The sequence below is a fragment of the Pantherophis guttatus genome, chromosome 2 (assembly GCF_059756535.1).
Source record: "Pantherophis guttatus breed Tessera chromosome 2, ASM5975653v1, whole genome shotgun sequence".
NCBI lineage: Eukaryota > Metazoa > Chordata > Lepidosauria > Squamata > Colubridae > Pantherophis > Pantherophis guttatus.
Genome location: NC_142064.1, coordinates 22,691,089 through 22,709,395, shown reverse-complemented (window position 1 = coordinate 22,709,395; position 18,307 = coordinate 22,691,089). Strand labels below are relative to the sequence as shown.

Below are 18,307 nucleotides of genomic sequence, written 5' to 3'. Positions count from 1 at the left end.
AATTTAATTTGGGCAGCCTGTTCCTAATGGAGCAGAGAGCGTGTTTCAACATGCTATGCTTTTTTAGATCAAACCTAAATATTAGAAATATCCCCAGTCTAGTTTCTCTTTCTGCTTTTCAAGTAAGCCACAAAATATGCGGCTTGAAGGATCATGTATTGTAAGCTAAATGCTCTTAGTCATGGAGAAGAGAGCTAATGGACTTGAACTTGTATGTTTTTTTTTTCCCCTCTGGTAGCTAAAGTCATGACACAATTTATAAAACGCCCACATGATTTATGTTGCGTCTCTTGTCTTCTGATACCATGTATACATTTCAACCTTAAAAAGCCGAGCCTGCAGCCAAAAGCCTAGTCTGTAAAAAAAATGTTGGGAAACCCCATGTTCCTAAAAAAATTCACGATGCTCAGTGGTGTCTGGAGGTGAGTATCAAAAAAAGTAAAGAAAAGGAAGAAAATCAAGCTTGATCATGTACAGGCCAAGTGTCTTGAGAAAAGTACTTCTTGTAAAGCTTAAGAAACTCATTGAGTTTAATGCTCTACCAGAAGATCTTACTGTACAGGTAGTCTAGGGGTGGGTTCTACTCACCTTTACTACCAATTTGCAACAGGGCCGCGCATGCACTCTTCTGCGCAAGCGCAGAAGCATTTTGATGACGTCAGGGTCAGTGGGCGGAGCTTCCCTCTGGTTTTACTACCGGTTCTGTAGAACCGGTGCGAACCGGGGGCAACCCACCACTGAGGTAGTCCTCGACTTACGACCACGATTGAGCCCCAAATTTCTGTTGCTAAGCAAGACAGTGGTTAAGTGAATTTTGCTCCATTTTATTACTTTCCTTGCCGCAGTTGTAGAAGTGAATCTCCGCAGTTGGTAAGTTAGTCACCCGGTTGTTGTTAAGTGACTTCCCCATTGATTTTGCTTGTCGGAAGGGGACTTGCATGATCCTGGGACACCGCAACCATCATAAATATGAGTCAGTTGCCAAGCTTTTGAATTTTGATCACGTAATCCTGGGGATGCTGCAATGGTCATAAGTGTGAAAAAAATGGTCATAAGTCACTTTTTTCAGTGCCATTGTAACTATGAATGTACTGTTGTATGTGCAAGACTACCAGTACTATCTCCTCCCCCACCCCGAGGTTCTATTGTCTATTTTGCATCATCTCCTTCCTTTGTAATCCTTATTTTGCTAAAATTTGTCCTCCAAATTTTTCCAGGGAAGGAGGGATCTATTTTTCTATTTATGTTCAAATTAGATTACTTTTTCCCCCCTGCTATTCTGAGCTTGCCTCTTCTTTGCAGTTTCAGTGATGCTGCTGTACAGATTTAACTTGCATATTTCTTCATCGTTATGGAGCCTTCCTGGGTTTCCCACTCCCTAAACTGAAAAAGCTGCAGGAGAGAAAGATGATTAAGATTTAATTTAGACTTGAGAAGTCAGGGAATCTGTGATGAGTGGAAAGATGGGCATTTACCCATTGTTCTTGGCTGCCTTGTAATAAGGCAAGTGCCAAGATGTTGCAACCCAACCATGGAAACAATTTTTCTTCTTAAATAGACAAACACTTTTCCATTAATTGAAAGAGGAGTCCCTTTTGATTTAAGGCCAGAAGCACCTAATATATTTTGGGTCAGTGCCATAGTCCAACTTGCCAATCTGCTAGGGATATCATCTGGCTTAATTTCTGCATGTTTCTTAGGGTTAAAGTAGTTAAGGGTAAAGTTGGGAGCGTTTTGCTTTCAAATAGCTTTCTATTTCCGTTCCATCCTTAAAAATTCTCAAACCCTCAACTTGAGCAAAATTTACTCCTTGTGAAAGTTGGTTAATTTGCTGCCAGGTTTTTGTGATGCTATCTTGGAATATTTTGGGTGTGGTAGAGGAGATGCCGTGGGGACATCAAGCCACCGCCGTATGTGAAGATTGAGAGTTAAGACTAAAATGCAATTCAGTTTTACAGACAAAATTGTGGATTTGATGCTGCCAAAACGGTAGCTCGGTTTTCCAACAATTTACAGCAATTAGAGTTAGGATTCTGCTAATATCTAGCATTTATCCCACTTGGTGTCTGTAACAGAAGAAATGGAAATGTGCAAAATGGATGTTCACTTGGAATTACTAAGTGATACAAGCCAAATATGCAAAGAGGTCTAATTAGATTTAATTAGACCTCTTTGCATATTTGGCTTGTAATATTTGGCTTGCAAGTCTCTTGCAATACAGATAAATAAGTGTCTGTTTTGTAGTCCTCTGTATAGGTACCCTGTTTTCCCCAAAATAAGACATCCCCTGATAATAAGCCCAATCGGGCTTTTGAGTACATGGCAATAAGGCCAAGCACTTATTTCAGGGTTCAAAAAAATATAAGACAGGGTCTTATTTTCAGGGAAACACGGTAGTGAGTCAAATTTTTCAACTTTCAAACATTTAGGGGTGCTCAAAAGTTGTGACATGCCTTGGGGATTGTAAATATATTTTGATTATTTTAATATAATTTAGATGTGCTTGGTAAGTAACTACATACATATCATAACTTTTTAACATTTTGTTTGTTTCATGCATATATATGTGCATGTGTATATGTTGCGTTTGACTTACAAAAAGGTGGTTCACAGCATTTCAGTGAAAAAAAAAATCCTTTATTATTATGAAAAGAGAAAGAGAGTAGGAATTACAAGGCACAACATCAAATGATAATGCCAACTTACAACCGCAGTTCTGATAGTTCTTGCTGTTGGGTGAATTCTACATGGTTGCAGCCTCCCTCTGTCACATAAACACTGTTTGCAATCTCCTGTTAGCTTCCCATTGACTTTGAATGTGGGAAGTCAGCAGTGCAGATTGCAAATGGCGATCCGCATTGTTGTAATTAGAAGCTAGTCGCTGATCACTCCAATAGTGATCACGTGGCCATGGGGACACCATAAGAGCTGCAACTACATGGACCCATCACAACTACTACCCAGTCAAAATCATCCTGTATTACTATTATTCTTCTCATCTTTCCGATTACCTATCTCCCTTTCTACTTACGACTATAACTTTGTTGCTTGTATCTTTACGATTTATATTGTTTTATTGAGTTTCCTAATATGATTTTTGTTGATTGCTTATTTAGTATCACGACTATCACTAAATGTTGTATCTTATGATTTATGATGAATGTATTTTTATGATGACTATGATCATGATTTATCACTTATAGCATTTATGTACACTGAGAGCTTATGCACCGAAGACAAATTCCTTGTGTGTCCAATCACTCTTGGCCAATAAAGAATTCTATTCTATTCTATTCTATTCTATTCTATTCTATTCTATTCTATTCTATTCTATTCTATTCTATTCTATTCTATTCTATTCTATTCTATTCTATTCTATTCTATTCTAATCTACCCTACCCTACCCTACCCTACCCTACCCTACCCTACCCTACCCTACCCTACCCTACCCTACCCTACCCTACCCTACCCTACCCTACGAAGGGTCTTTGAACAAGTAGACATTAAACAAAGACTGTCTGTCATGCAGGGCTCTTTCCTTCCCTCCTTCCTTCCCATTTTGCCAAGTTCCTAGCTGTTGATATTTTTCGCCTGAATTAGGCATCCTCTCACACTGTATCATTTTAATACTAATTTTCCATGCATCTGCTTTACAAAATGAGCATTTGAAGTGATACATTTCTTTTGTGCTGACAGTAAGAACCAGGTTTTGCCAAAGTTGTTTCATTCTACAACTAAGGTTAATGAAATCGAGCAATGCAATATATAACATCTAACACTTTCTAGTCTCTATAATTCAAGTAAATGTATCTTATTGAGAAGATAAGCAATAATGATATTAAAATATTTCTTTTTATTATTAGAACTTGCCTGCATCAAAGACAAAGACCGCTTGAAGTGACCTGTTTTCCATAACGAATTGCAAAAGAATGTGGATTAACCAAATTCTTTGCTACCTACTGATGGTAGCACATTTGTTTATTCTGAACCGGTTTGTCTACAGCCAAGAAAAAGGTTGGTGTGATTTGATGTTTCTTTGCTCTTTACCTGCTATCTGTTGTGACTTCCCAACAAGTTCTCTGTCTCAATTGGGGAATATATGGCCTCCAAATCTTTTATGAATGATGGGAATTGTAATCCAACCACATCTGGAAAACCACAAGTTCTGCTCTCTTGTATTGCAATATATTGCTTAATGTACATATTGGATCACCTCGGCAACTTTCAAATGTATGGACTTGAACTCTAGACTTTTCAGCAATGGCCTTATTGGAATTCCAAGAACTTGAAAGAGGGTTCACCTGGAAATAACAAGTTCAAATCTATTTATTTGAAAATGCACATTTGCAAGTCTCCTAACTTTTTCATAGGACTTTCTTTGGATAGCTCTTTCAATGCATATTTTCCCATGAAGCATAATATTATACTGTCTATGGAACAGAGCATTGATGTAAAGCATGAGAGGATGAAAGTGGTGGGAAGGACCAAGAATGCTAAGATCTTCAATGATTCTTGTTCTGTATTTTCCCCACACTGGTTGTTTTATAGGCTATGTAATATTTATAATAATTATATTTATTTTATATATGTATGTATGTATGTATGTGTGTGTGTGTGTATATATATATATATATATATATATATATATATATATATATATATATATATATATATATATATATATATACATATACATATACATATATATACACAATATATTTATTTAATCATGATTTACACACTCTCCCTCCTCCAATATGCAAATGGATTTACAGAACAGTGGTCAATTCATATATATATCCTGTTTCCCCGAAAATAAGACCTCCCCTGATAATAAGCCCAATCGGGCTTTTGAGCGCATGCATGAAAATAAGCCCTCCCCGAAAATATTTAAGCGCATGCGCAGCCAGTCCCCACCATTTCCTCGGGTTAGGGCAGGAGTGGGTTCTAAATTTTTTTACTACTGGTTCTGTGGGCGTGGCTTATTTTGTGGGTGTGGCTTGGAGGTCATGTGACTAGGTGGGCGTGGCTAGCTGGTCAGAGTCATTTCTGGAAGGTCCTCGCACTTACAACCAGTCCTCGCACTTACGACCCGACTCATTTGTTTGCTTTTAACACTGATCAGCTGTAGGACGGCCCTTTGAAGCCCCGCGGCAAGAGTTTAAACAGTTTTTTTCCCTCTAGTCATCAGCTGGGACTCAGGAGGCAGCAATAGATTGGGGGTGGGACCAAATAAAAGGTAAGAATAACGTGGGTGGGTTGGGGAGTGGGAGGGCAGGGGGGGAGAACTGGTTCGGTGACATCATATCGTCACCACTACCGGCTCGGCCAAACCGGACCGAACCGGGAGGAACCCACCACTGGGTTAGGGTTAGGGAGACAGAGGTCGAAATCAGGTAAAATGGCAAGAGGAGCCCCGTCTTGCTCCACGCGCCCCAAAATAATAAGACCTCCACCGAAAAAAAAGGCCAAGTGCTTATTTCAGGGTTCAAAAAAAATATAAGACAGGGTCTTATTTTCAGGGAACCACGGTATATATATCTGTGTGTATGTGTGTGTCTATATATAATTTTCTACTTATTTAATTTTAAATATTCATTATATTATAATAGTATATACATCATAAAATAAATTGTAACCTAGTGTATTAATGTGAGCTGGGGAGGGGGACTGGTTATGACTCTTGACATGTGATTTAAGCATTTAGTGTTCCTATTCTTAAAAAAAAATGATATGCCACTTACCACCTTTTAAAATCAGAATTTTAAAACTAAACACAAATTGAACTAAAGGCAGCAGTGTCTCAGACTCCTGCATCCAATGCTGTAGCATTTCTGCTACAAATTTCTCTTGTAATAGAAGCAACCATCGTTTTGCTTCTGAAGTCAAAGCATTACAGAGCCTCATGGTTGACAGCCTTCATTTTGTAACTTCATTTTATAATTTCAATTTTTTTATTATTATTTTTGTTTTAGTAAGGGAAAAGCTAGAAGGCTATAGCTTCTGGGTAGCATCCAGGCACCCAATTTGCTCCTTAAAATGGCTTTCCTGGCCTCCCCAAAATGGGAACCTTCCCCTCCCCACTTTTGAAATGTGTAACAACGTTGTGCAACATCTGTTGCACCCTTCAAACTGATGGAAATTGCATATTCCTGTTGAGAAGCAAAAAAAGACTGCAAAGGCAATGTTACAACTATTGTAAATATTTTCATTTGCTTTATTTTACTGGCAGTGTGCTTGGGCGTGAGAAGAGATGTTTGTTCTAGGGTAATCCTAGTCTATTTTAAGTTTTTATTGCGAACTGTCTTGCGTGTCTTGAGCATGTGGAAAAGAAGAGGCACAAGATAGAGCCCACGTAGGTTGACAAGTTGCAAAATCGGAAGTTTATGCCAATACGTTTAAAAGTAAACTCGTAGAGGAATCACGGCAGAGGTCCTGCTTCCTGAAGCGGTTTGATGTGACTTAATGCTGGTAGTCCTTAATTTACCACCACAATTAAGCCCAACATTTCTGTTGCTAAGCGAGACATTTGTTCAATGAATGTTGCCCATTTTACGACCTTTCTTGCCCTGTTTGTTAAGTGAACCATTGCAGTTGTTAAGTTAGCAAGACGGCTGTTAAGTGAATCCGACTTCCCCCTTGACTTTGCTTGCCAGAAGATCGCAAAAGGTGATCATATGACCTCGGGACACTGCAACCGTGTTCTGTCCCCCTTCCCCACGCAGGCAAACACACAACCAGGCACGCCTGCCAAGATTTTATTAAGCAATCAGACTAGAAACCCTTGCAGATAAGAGTTTTGGCAGTAAACTGCGAAATGCCTGCCAAGTCAGTTTTCACTCACAGTCAGCAAGAGAGAGTTTCTCCTCAGTCCGGTTCAGTAGCAAAAAGTAATCCACAAAGCAAGAGTTAGCCAAGGTCCAATCCAAATATGCACAAGCCAGATTTCAGGTAACGCAATGTGACTCTCAGGTTTTTAACTTTGACCGTCACAAAGCCTGAAGAGCAATCACATCCACTTTTATTCCTTGTGGGGTGTGGCTCAGTGACTCAGCTCAATCTCTGGCCCTCCCACGCCTCTTTCGTTGCTGCGCACGCTTCTCCCTCCGACGCTACCTGGGATCAAGCCAGGATTCATAATCCTCGCTCCCTATCTGTTGTTCCGATATGCTTTCCTCCTGGCATATCCCAAGCTGTTCCTCTTGGCCTTCAGATGGAACCTGAGGCATTGCCAGAGAGGAGGGTCCTGGAGAGGGAGGCCTTATCAATTCCTTCCCATCACCTTCTGAGTCCTCTTCCTCTGTTAGGACAGGCTCGGGAGTCGGGGTCACAACAAACCATCATAAAGATGAGTCAGTTGTCAAGCTAACTCCACATTTTAATCGCATGACCATGGGGATGCTGCAACAGTCTTAAATGTGAAAAATGGTCATCAGCCACTTTTTTTTCAGTGCAGCTGTAATTTTGAATGATCACTCAATGAACTATTGTAAGTCAAGGACTGCCTGTACATGCATACCTCTGTTTATGCAAACATATGTTTTATAAGATTGTTCTGAACACAAGTTTACAGCCGTTGCAACACCAGCATGTCTGGTCCATTCTACACAAGGGGTATTTAAATCCCATGAGCCAATGCACACCTGGAACAGTCCGGCACAACATCATAACTAACCTGACTAGATGGCTCAGTGGCTAAGACACTGAGCTTGTCGATCAGAAAGGTCAGCAGTTCGAATCCCTGGTACAGGTCTCCTGCGTGAGGAGGGGGTTGGACTAGATGACATCCAAGATCCCTTCCAATGCTGTTACTGTTACTATGAATTGATCAGGCCTCTGCTGAAAATTTGTCCAGGCTGTATGGTCTGTCTCAAAGTCACCGAGCCATACTTTTAATTGCTAGTGATTCATTGTGGTGGCCCCAATTAGATCTCTAGTGATGCGGTCAGGCAATAAGTTAGAGGAAACATTTTAATAACTTCCTTTTGAACTTTTAAACTGAGATATAATTCACAGTTTGGGGGAAATCCATACTATGAAATGTTTGGCTAAAGCCAGCATCTGCTTGCACAGAGTGTTCTTTGAGAAGTTTGGCCATCGTTATCTTAGTAAATGAATTCAGTCTCCTGTTATACATGTGTTCTGATATAATATTGTTGGATAACTATTTGTCTGAAGTGGTGTAGGGCTTCCTGCCTGAGCAGGGGGTTGGACTAGAAGACCTCCAAGGTCCCTCCCAGCTCTGTTATTCTATTCTATTCTATTCTATTCTATTCTATTCTATTCTATTCTATTCTATTCTATTCTATTCTATTCTATTCTATTCTATTCTATTCTATTCTATTCTATTCTATTCATATCCATCATGCTTTACTGCAGGGAGGATTTGATTTAAATCACTAGTAAAAAGGCTTGATTTAAATTAACTCGATTTAAATCATAATGTTTAAAGAGCAGCTGTCATCTCTGTCCCACAGTGGCTCCTCTGTTGACTCACCGACAGTCCCATTCACTTTAATGGGATGGCTGGTGATGCAGCAGTCACACAATAAGGTGAGGGACGTGGCGGGCACCAGTTGAGTGGATGCCCGCTAACAGGCACTGCCATGAACGATCTGAAATGACAGGTGCTCTTTAATATTATATTTATAAGCTGCTTAGAAGGTTTCACTTTCATTTTTATCGCTTGCCCTTCCTCCTCAGACTGGTAGTATAGATGCATTTCTCTTCAAACAATCATGCAGTTTGCAGTGTACATAGATTTGCAAAACAGTGGAATAAAGGAATATTCCTAAACTTTGTTTTATGATTTATCTCATGGTTATTGTGAAATTGTGTGAATGCATCAATGCAGTGCATGTTAACTCAGCTTGCAGAGCCTGGATTCATTGTATGAGTTTACCAAAAATTCACAACGGAATGCTTTTTCTGAACTTTGCTTTTAATACCAATTGTTTCTCACCGTAATAAATTTTGTGGGATTGGCTGATTTCTCATTCTTTTTTCCCCCCGTCTTTTCTAAACCAAATAAATGTCATAGCTTCTCTGGCTCACTCCCTGCTTTGTTTGGCATTTGCATGTTGCCCTGCATTCCAGAGGGCAATGCCTATCCACAGAATGAATTAGTTCTTTGTGTTGGCTACACTCTTCAGGCAATAACATTAGGAGGTTCCCTCCATCCTTGTTTTGCATAGTCCAGAACTCGATTAGTGGATCCAGAGATAAACAAGGTAACTTTACTGTGTTTTGCAGTCTCATTTAGAACAGGAAAAGGGAACATCTCTGGCTGCTAAACATTCCTGATTTATGTCCACATTTGTTATGGGATTTGGAGACTAACAGCACCTGAACTGGAAGGCCCAGTAGAGCTTATACTACCTGCGACTTCTCAGGAAACAACAACTGAATTGAAAAACTGCTGGTGACCTTCTACCACTGCACCATAGAGAGTATTTTAACTTACTGCACCTATATATGATTTGCCAATTGCACAGTGGCAGGTAGGATAGCGCTCCAGAGGATCATTGGAAGAGCTTTATTGTCCCCGCTGCCTTAAGAAAGTTCAAAACATTCTTAAAGATCCATCTCATCCTGGGCACCTGACCTAGGCTTCCTTAGAAATTAAACAGCACTTAGTCTCGGCAAAGTTCTTTAATTCATACGGCTGTAAATTACTTTCATTTACAGTCCACAAGGCTTGATAAACAGTCTTTCAGAGGAAGGTTATCAACACCCACCTATCTCACGTGGAATTCGGCCAAAGAGCTAATTTCCAGACGCAGGGCAAGACCAAACTTGGCACAGAGTCACAAACAGAATTTTCAAATCTTGAATCGGCCAAATGAACTAATTGCTTCTTGCAAAAGCTCACATCCCGTTCGCTTCTCTTTTATGTCTTATAGGAGGGGCCAGTCATCCCCAAGCCTTACTCCCAAGTTGACCCTGTTTCCTTAATTGTTCTGTCTCCTGGCAGCTCTGTGCATGTGCACACTGGGAACAGGCTCATGCTGTTCTTCTGCCTCGCTGATGTCAGACTCCAGAGACTGACATCTCCAAAGAACTACCAGATGGCCTTGGCCCCCTCTCTGCCTCCGACTCGGCCCACGTTCTTCCCCATCCTCCTCACTGTCTGAATCTGCTGTTAGCTCTGCTGGCACTCTGAACTATTACCATCTGGCAGACAGTACAGGACAATAAAAACAAGGACAAATAGGCTGAAAAACAGCTGCTATCCCAGAGCAGTAACTATATTGAATTCTACTGCATAGTGCAGTATTAAAGGTTTTCAATTCAATTGTATAGAATGCGAGGGATGTGTGTTTGTGTTTTATTTTTATAGTTATAATGTACACTGAAGATGGCATTTAATTTCATTGTACAAAGTGCAATGACAAAGTAAACTAAAAAGTAAAAAAACTAAAAAAAAAAAACCCTAAACAAGTGTTAACTCAACAGCTAGCAAGCCAGTTTTCCTCTTTACTGTTCCTTGAAATACACAAAACACGTACGGTTTTGTAATATTTTTCCAGCCTTCATATGTATTTTTCATAGAAGAAGTGGTCTGAAGTGGCTAATGATCTCTTGGTGCATTAAAGTCAAGAGTCTTAACTTTTATTGAAAAGAAAATTTCACTCAGTGAAATGCCAAATTTTGGACATTAATTTTGCTCGGGTTTAACTCTAAGAATTGTGTAGGAAAAATAACGTTATTTTTGGCTTGTTTCTGGAACTGGAAGAGAAGTCCACACCCCTCTCCCAAGTGAATTTCCTGCTTGAATACATCTTTTCTTAGCTTAGTTGATTTTGTTTTTGCACCAGTTTCTTCTTCATGTTTTAAAAATAAAGTTAAAGAGGAGGGAAGAGCATGGAGTTTTGCCAAAAAAAAAGAGAGAAGGTAATCTACTGTTACATGGGGGCCAATGGATAGCACATTATGCCCTCCTATTCTATATTTTAAAACAAAAGTTTCCTTTGAGCCGAGCTTGAGTTCAGAAGATAGTCTGTGAAATATCTATGTAGCTTTCTTGGCAACAATATGGAAATAGTTTGTTATTGCCTATTGCTTGAGTTATTTATACTTTGGTTTTCTTGATCTTCCAACTGTAACATGAGTTTCAGGCTGTCGAATTGTGGCACATTATCTCCTGTAATTCCAAACATCATGTTAATGTTCACTACAGCGTGGCCTAGTGGTGAAGCTAATCGCCTCCCATTCGGAAGGTTGAGAGTTCAATCCTAAGTAGCGGCAAATGTTTCTCTCTCTCCAGGCACAAAGAAAAAAATATCTGCTGCGAACTCTACGTGGCATTAGGAAGGGCATCCGGCTAGTAAACGCTCAGCTCCATTCAGTCGCCCTGACTCTATCCCCAAATTAGTTACGTGATGAGAGTCGTAAAAGGGGAGTTGATGGGGAGTTGATGTTCACTGATTGGTAGCAGAAACAAGCGCTGATGCTGGTGACTCAAAAGAGTAGGGAGACAATTAAAAACTCAACCACCTCTTGCCAGAGAACCATACGCTTTTAAAAGTAACGTTCTATGCTAGCTTGGAAATATGAGAAATGAAATTCATATAGTACAGGTAGTCCTCGAGTTACAACAGTTCATTTAGTGACCATTTGAAGTTACAATGGCACTGAAAAAAGTGACCTATGACTGTGTTTCACAGTTACAACCTTTGCAGCACCCTTATGATCATGTGACCAAAATTTGGATGCTTGGCAACTGTTTCATACTTATGACCATTGCAGTGTCCTGGGATCAAGCAAAGTCAATGGGGAAGCCAGATTCCTTTCACAACCGTGTTAGTCCTTGACTAATTTAACAACCGCAGTGATTCACTTAACAACTGTGGCAAGAAAGGTTGTAAACTGAGGCAAATGTCACTTAAGAAATGTCTCACTTAGCAACATAAATGTTGGGCTCAATTGTGATCGTAAGTCGAGGACTACCTGTGTACCTAAATTGGAGCATAATAGGAATTTAAAATAGGTAGTCCTTGATTTAGGACTGGTCACTTAACAACTGTTCAAAGTTGTGATGGAACCACAAAAAGGTACTTATGACCCAAATTTGAAATTCTGGTGCCCCTCCTCATAGTCACATGATGGCACTTTGGGTGCTCCTTTGGTACCCTCCTTTACAGCTGTTTGCAGTGTCCTGCAGTCATGGGACCACAATTTATGATGTTTTTTGCCAAAAAACCAGTTTTTACTTCCAGTTTCTGGCAACATACTCCCATTGTGGACAATGGATTCACTTAGCGACTCACAGTGTTCATTTAATGACCATGGCATTTGTTTTATGACTACTGCAAAAAAAGTTGTAAAATCAGATCGGTCATGTGATGACCCTCTTAACGACTGGCCTAACTTATGACTTAGGTTGTGGCTTAATTATGGTTGTAAGTTGAGAACTACCTGTATGATTCTTTGGAACAGTGAAGGTGTCCCATGCACCATTTGGTTTTCTGCTGAGGGAATCCGGGTGGAGAGATGATTCCCAGATCTATTTTCCAGCCAAAGATTCAGGGGTGGGTTGCTGGGGGTTCGGGAGAACCTCTAGCTAAGATTCTGTGCAGTTTGAAGAACCCCCAAATCCCACTCCTGGCTGGCCCCACCCACCCCACCCCTCCCAGGAGTCTCCACGTGGCCTGTTTTGGATGCAGATAAGTGCAGGGTATGTGCGGAAGCTCAGGGAGGGTGAAAAACGGGCCTACAGGAATTTCGGAGCCTGGGGAGGCTGTTTTCACCCTCCCGGAGGCTCGAGGAAAGCTTCCGGAACCCGCGGAAGGCAAAAATGCCCCCCCCACCCGCTGTGATGCAGGAGGCCGAGTAGGCCACACCCGCCATGGCCACGCCCACCCAGCAACTTGGCAGAGAACCCCTTGCTAAAATTTTTGAAGCCCACCCCTGCAAAGATTATATTCTCTTAGAAGCCTGGAAGCAGGGAATTGTCGAGTTCTAACAAGGGGCCATCTTTGTAAAGATAAAGTATTGTTTAAGTACAAAATTAATTTGCAAGATTTATATGGGCAGCCAATTCAACAAACTGTGTAGCATACAGGAGTCAACTACAAATACAAACCCCACGTAAACTAAAAGAAACACAATACTTTAAAAATCAGTGTTGCAACTAATAATTTAGACTCCACTCACGTGGAACTAAAGACCTGGGAAAGCAGCTCCGTCTTCACTGCCTTTCTACTTGCCTTTATTGAAATGAAATGTGCAGGACTTTCTGACATTCGGAGAGTTCACATAAAGTTGACTATAAAATACTTCCTGTGTTTTACTTTTATGTAACTTTGTGTGGTTTATGGTTCAGTGGTTTGTGGCTTGTGCCGCAGCAAGATCACCATTCAGAGTGTTTGCTGTTTAGTGTGAAGGTTGTGTTTTGATTCTTCTATTTTTGTTTTTATGGGGTTTTTTGATATTGCTTAGACTATTGTGTCTTCTTTATATTTAATTTCACAATAGGCTTTCCAACTTGTGAATTTACTCCCTCCTTTCCCCTAAGAGTGCAGGGCTGCTTACCCGGGGATCTCTCTCCATTTTATCCCTATACCAACTCTGTGATGTGGGTTGAACTGAGTTGGCCTTAAGTTTGCATGGCTGAAAATAGACTGGAATTTGAGTCTCCCTGCCCTAATCCAACCACTACACCACACTGGCTGTCAGTAGTGTGGAAATTGATTGCATTCCTGTTTTTAATAATGTATAAATAATAATGTGTTGTAGCTGTTAAAGCGTTGAACTAGGCCTATGTTAAAGTATTGGACCAGGACCAGTGCAGATTCTAAATCGATCCTGAGGTTCTCTGGGTACTGTCCCAAGGGTGCTTTTTCATGAGCAAGTGGACTTTCTTGTTTTTTCTTTTGAAGACGTTTCATTTCTCATCAAAGAAGCTTCTTCAACTCTAACAGGATAGTGGGGAATGGAAGGATTTAGATTCCTTGCCAACAGCTGGTAATTTGCATCCTTTTAGAAGGTCGTTGAAGCACTTGGAGATTAATCTGTGTTCTCAGGATCACCTGAGTACTGCTCCTGGTTCCTGTAGTCTGCAATTTTTCTCCTCTGGAAATCCATTCCTACTCCCACACCATTCAAAGGTTATTCATCAGGGGTGGAATTCAGCCGGTTCGGATTGGTTCGGGCGAACCAGATGCTAATTTTATATCTGGTTCGCCAAACCGGTAGTTGCAAGAACTGGCTGGCCCTGCCCACCCTGCCCCGCCCCTCCCAGGAGTCTCCATGTGGCCCGTTTTGGATGCCAGGTAAGTGCAGGGCCCACATGGAGACTTTGGGAGGGCAAAAAATGGGCCTACCAGAAGTACCGGAGGCTCAAGAAAAGCATCCGGAGCCTGGGGAGGGCAAAAAACGCCCTCCCCGTGGTGCATGAGGCAGAGTAGGCCACGCCCACGATGGCTATGCCCACCCAGCAACCGGGCAGAGAACCAGTTGTTAAAATTTTTGAATCCCATCCCTGGTGTTCATCTCAAATTGTATGGTTAAAAGTCATCCAGGTCATGGTTGTCCCAAAGGTGCTTTTTCAGGCGGCAACTGGACTTTCTGTTTTTTCTTTCTCTGGCTACTATTGATCAAATTGGTAAAGGTACCTCAACCTACCTCATGTGTCCATATGATTCCACCTTGATCTGCTGGGGAAAAGATGGAATATACATGGAGTAAATAAAGAAAATGATTTCATCAGCAGAAGTCAGTAGGGTAATATGAAACTGTTAGCATGGTAACATCTACCTGTATTGCTGAATTTATGAAGGAATCCTGCATGGCTCACAATGCAACCACCCTAAGGGAAATGTGGATTGCATTTAATGAAAAACTCCTGATCATTCAGTTATATGCTTCACTTCAGTTCAGTAGGGTATTTTTTTTTAGGAAACTTAAAACAAAATAAAAGTATCTTCTCGATATTGAGGGTTTATTTTCCTTCCTGGTATTTTTCCTGCAAGTTCAGGGACTACTTATTTTTTCAGGCACGCCAAATGTTCATGTATGGTTGCAATAGGAATTGACCATGATTTTTATCCTCCCTTTCCTATTTTTATAAATAACTCAAGGTGGCAAACATACATAATGCTCTTTCCTCCTCCTATTTTCCCCACAACAACAACTTTGTGAGGTGGATTGGGCTGAGAAGAGTGACCGGCCCAAGATCACCCAGTTGGCTTTCTTGCCTAAGGCAGAACTAGAATTCAGAATCTCCTGGTTTCTAGCTTGGTGTCTTAACCACCGGACCAAATTGGTACCTTTTGAGTTTTCATAGTTTTCAGAGCATAGATTTTTGTAGTAGGTGTTCATTTACATTTTTATTGTGGTTCCAGGTTCTTCATATTCGGCTCAGAACTTGACATGTATAACACACAATCTTGATAATGTTGTCTGCACCTGGACTACGGATGCTGGAGATGATTCAAAACTTACTTATGAATTCTGTTACAATACCAGGTAACAATACTGATAACATATGCAAAATCTTTCCCAGGATTTTTTACTCTGCTGTACTAAATTTATATCTGGAGTTGGTTTAAGAAAGGGCTCTTTAGAGACAGAGCACAATGGAGTCTATAGAACTAAAAGTTTGCTTTGGCCTTGTAAATAAACTTAACTCATTCATGTTTGGCCTCTGCCAATGGTCACTACAAGTATCTCTCAGGTATGATAGTGAAGTAGAAAGAACCGCATTCGTCACATAGTATCACCATTGGTATTTTCATTCACAACAACATTTGCAAATTATCTTCCTCAACTGAATCAGAAAACAAACAAGGGATTTGTTTTAGTTACATTTTAGTTGCATTTCAGATCTGAACTATCTTCAAGGACCATACTACAGTATAGTTCTAATACATGTAGTTAATCCAGAAGTTACTAATGCATGGTTTATTGAAGGAAGTCTCCAAGAATGAAGGAGAAGATATAAGTAAACTTCCCACATTCTAGCTTGCTCCAGATGTCTAGACCTCAGATTGTGTAATTGCCTAAAGTTATTTTGGAAGAGAGTTGGTCCAACACAACTGGAAATCTTCCATTTTGGGAAGATGGTGTAGAAAATGCAATAGGTTAACTTGAAAATAGTGTGACTTAGAAATTAGAACAAATGCCAACTTGAGGAAGTTCTTAACGAGATGGCTCTACGAACAAGAGTGCTTTTGGTACATTGCTTGCTTGCCATTTTAAGAATAAAATCAGTTTTATCTTTGTCTTTTTAAAACTGTATTGTATCAGCCTTCATTCAGGCAAAATAATTCACATTATAGTTCAGGACTTCCATGTTTTTAAATAAGAATTTTGATGGAAACAAAAGGAATGATACCAGCTGGCAAATCCTTGGGAGTTTCATGGAACATCGCAAGCATAGGGAGCTGACTAACTACCATATATATTGCCTGTTGTCAAGAAATACAAAGAAGACATTTGGTAATCATTTCTGAGATCTGAAGAAACCATCATTAAAAAAAATACGTCCATACTCTGGCTCCTTTAAAACCAAAACAAAGATCTTTGTGCCAACTACAAAGAATGAGGATTCAGAAGTAAATGGTGTTCTGCTTTTTCCAAGAATCCCGTGATAGACATCAGCAGCCTGAAGCATTTGATATTCTTCCAAGAGACCGTGATCGGTCTGAATACTTCTGTCAAAGGGCACTTGACATAACACATAAAACATTTTGTTCTGTGAAAGTTTTCTCAATATGTAACAGGAAGTTGCCATGCAGCGAGCATTGTTATATTCTTTAATTAAAACACTTGGTACCTGGAAAATTCCGTTGTACATCTCTGGACAGACAACAGTGGTGAAGAAATGTTATCACAGCCCCTCAATAATATATAAAAGCAAAGCTAATCTATGTTTGTCAAAATTTGCCCAAAGTTCTTTTTTTTCTGCCAATATCTCAAATATTTGATTGTCTATTACTTGATATTAAACCACTGTTAGGCCTTAAAAGATTTCCTTTGGTCTTGCTGCTAAGCAGTTTTCAGCAAGAGAAAACTTGCTTCTAATTTGGCAGATTTGAGGTTAAGACAGGGTGTTATCTTTCCCAAAGAACATGAATCATAAATCACTCTGTTTTTCTTTCAATTGTGGACTTTTTTCTTATGAAAATTATTAGAATTTTAATCAAGATTAGGCTTGCCGCATTTTCTTCTAAGTAGGAAGAAAAATATGAAGTCACTCATTCGCCCTATTTTGCAAAAAGATAATTTTTATAAAGCACTATGAAGCAGTGCTACTGCTATTGCTATTTTGTCCAGAATTTCTATTTTTGACACCATATTTAATGGTAGTTTGGTTTTATTTTTAGAGTTGTAAACCACTGTACGGCATGAACAACCAGAACTACACTGTAGAATTCAAATGAGTTATTTTATTGTTTTATGCCTATTTCACAGGAATTTTCCCAGACTGGCAAGAGTCTAGAAAGAATAGATCAAGTTCAAAGGCTGAGGGGAAGTTAAGACCTTGTCCTCTTGTGTTTATGTAATAAATCCACCAAATTGTCCATTTGATTCTTCCTCCTGACTGGACAGTTGCTTTTCAACAGCCATCTTGAAAGGAATGGAGGAAATCTTGTTTGGTTCTTGGTTTTCGAATACATTCAATAATTTAATTAATTTAATTTTAATTTAATGAATCATATTTCTATGTCGCCCAACTCCCAAGGGACTGGGTGGCTTACAACAAAAATAATTCAAACAATGAACATAATTTTTTAAAAAAAAAAACATTATAAAAGCATTTTAAAAACATTAAAAACATATGCACACCATCCATGGCCGGATCTCGCAAGATTGAACAGCGAGATCAACGGCCCCAGGCCTGCCAGAAAAGCCAGGTCTTCACTGCTTTCCGGAAGGCCAATAGGGTGGGGGTAGTCCGGACCTCAGGAGGTAACTGGTTCCAGAGAGCTGGGGCAGCAACAGAGAAGGCCCTCCCCCGCGGGCCCGCCAGCCGGCATTGTTTAGCTGACGGGACCCGGAGGAGACCAATTCTGTGGGATCTTACTGGTCGCTGGGAGCTATGCGGTAGAAGTAGAATAAATCTGCACTTTCTCAATCTGATCATGTGCTGATATATAAATGCTCATTTTTCTAGAATTTAGAACAGAAAGGTGCTCAGAGAAATATATATTAGATGAAAGTGAAATAAAAATATGGATCTTCAGAAAATATCTAAAACGTATATTTAAAAAAAGAAATGCCCAAAGAAATTGTCTGTGGAGATTCTCAGTCATCCAGGTCATGGTTGTCCCAAATATGTTTTTTTCAAGAGGCAACTTGGACT

At 40.0% G+C, this 18,307-nt stretch overlaps 1 protein-coding gene across 5 annotated transcripts in view; it reads left to right on the top strand.

Moving 5' to 3' along the window:
- Window positions 1-18,307, top strand: part of LIFR (LIF receptor subunit alpha) — a 120,517-nt gene that overhangs the window by 51,231 nt on the left and 50,979 nt on the right. For all 5 annotated transcript variants that reach the window (XM_087885640.1, XM_034440769.3, XM_034440768.3 and 2 more), the window contains exons 2-3: window positions 3,864-4,014; window positions 15,345-15,468. In XM_087885640.1, coding sequence (XP_087741766.1) covers window positions 3,930-4,014; window positions 15,345-15,468 — 209 coding nt within the window. In that variant the 5' untranslated portion in view covers window positions 3,864-3,929. The remainder of the gene's footprint in view (window positions 1-3,863; window positions 4,015-15,344; window positions 15,469-18,307) is intronic.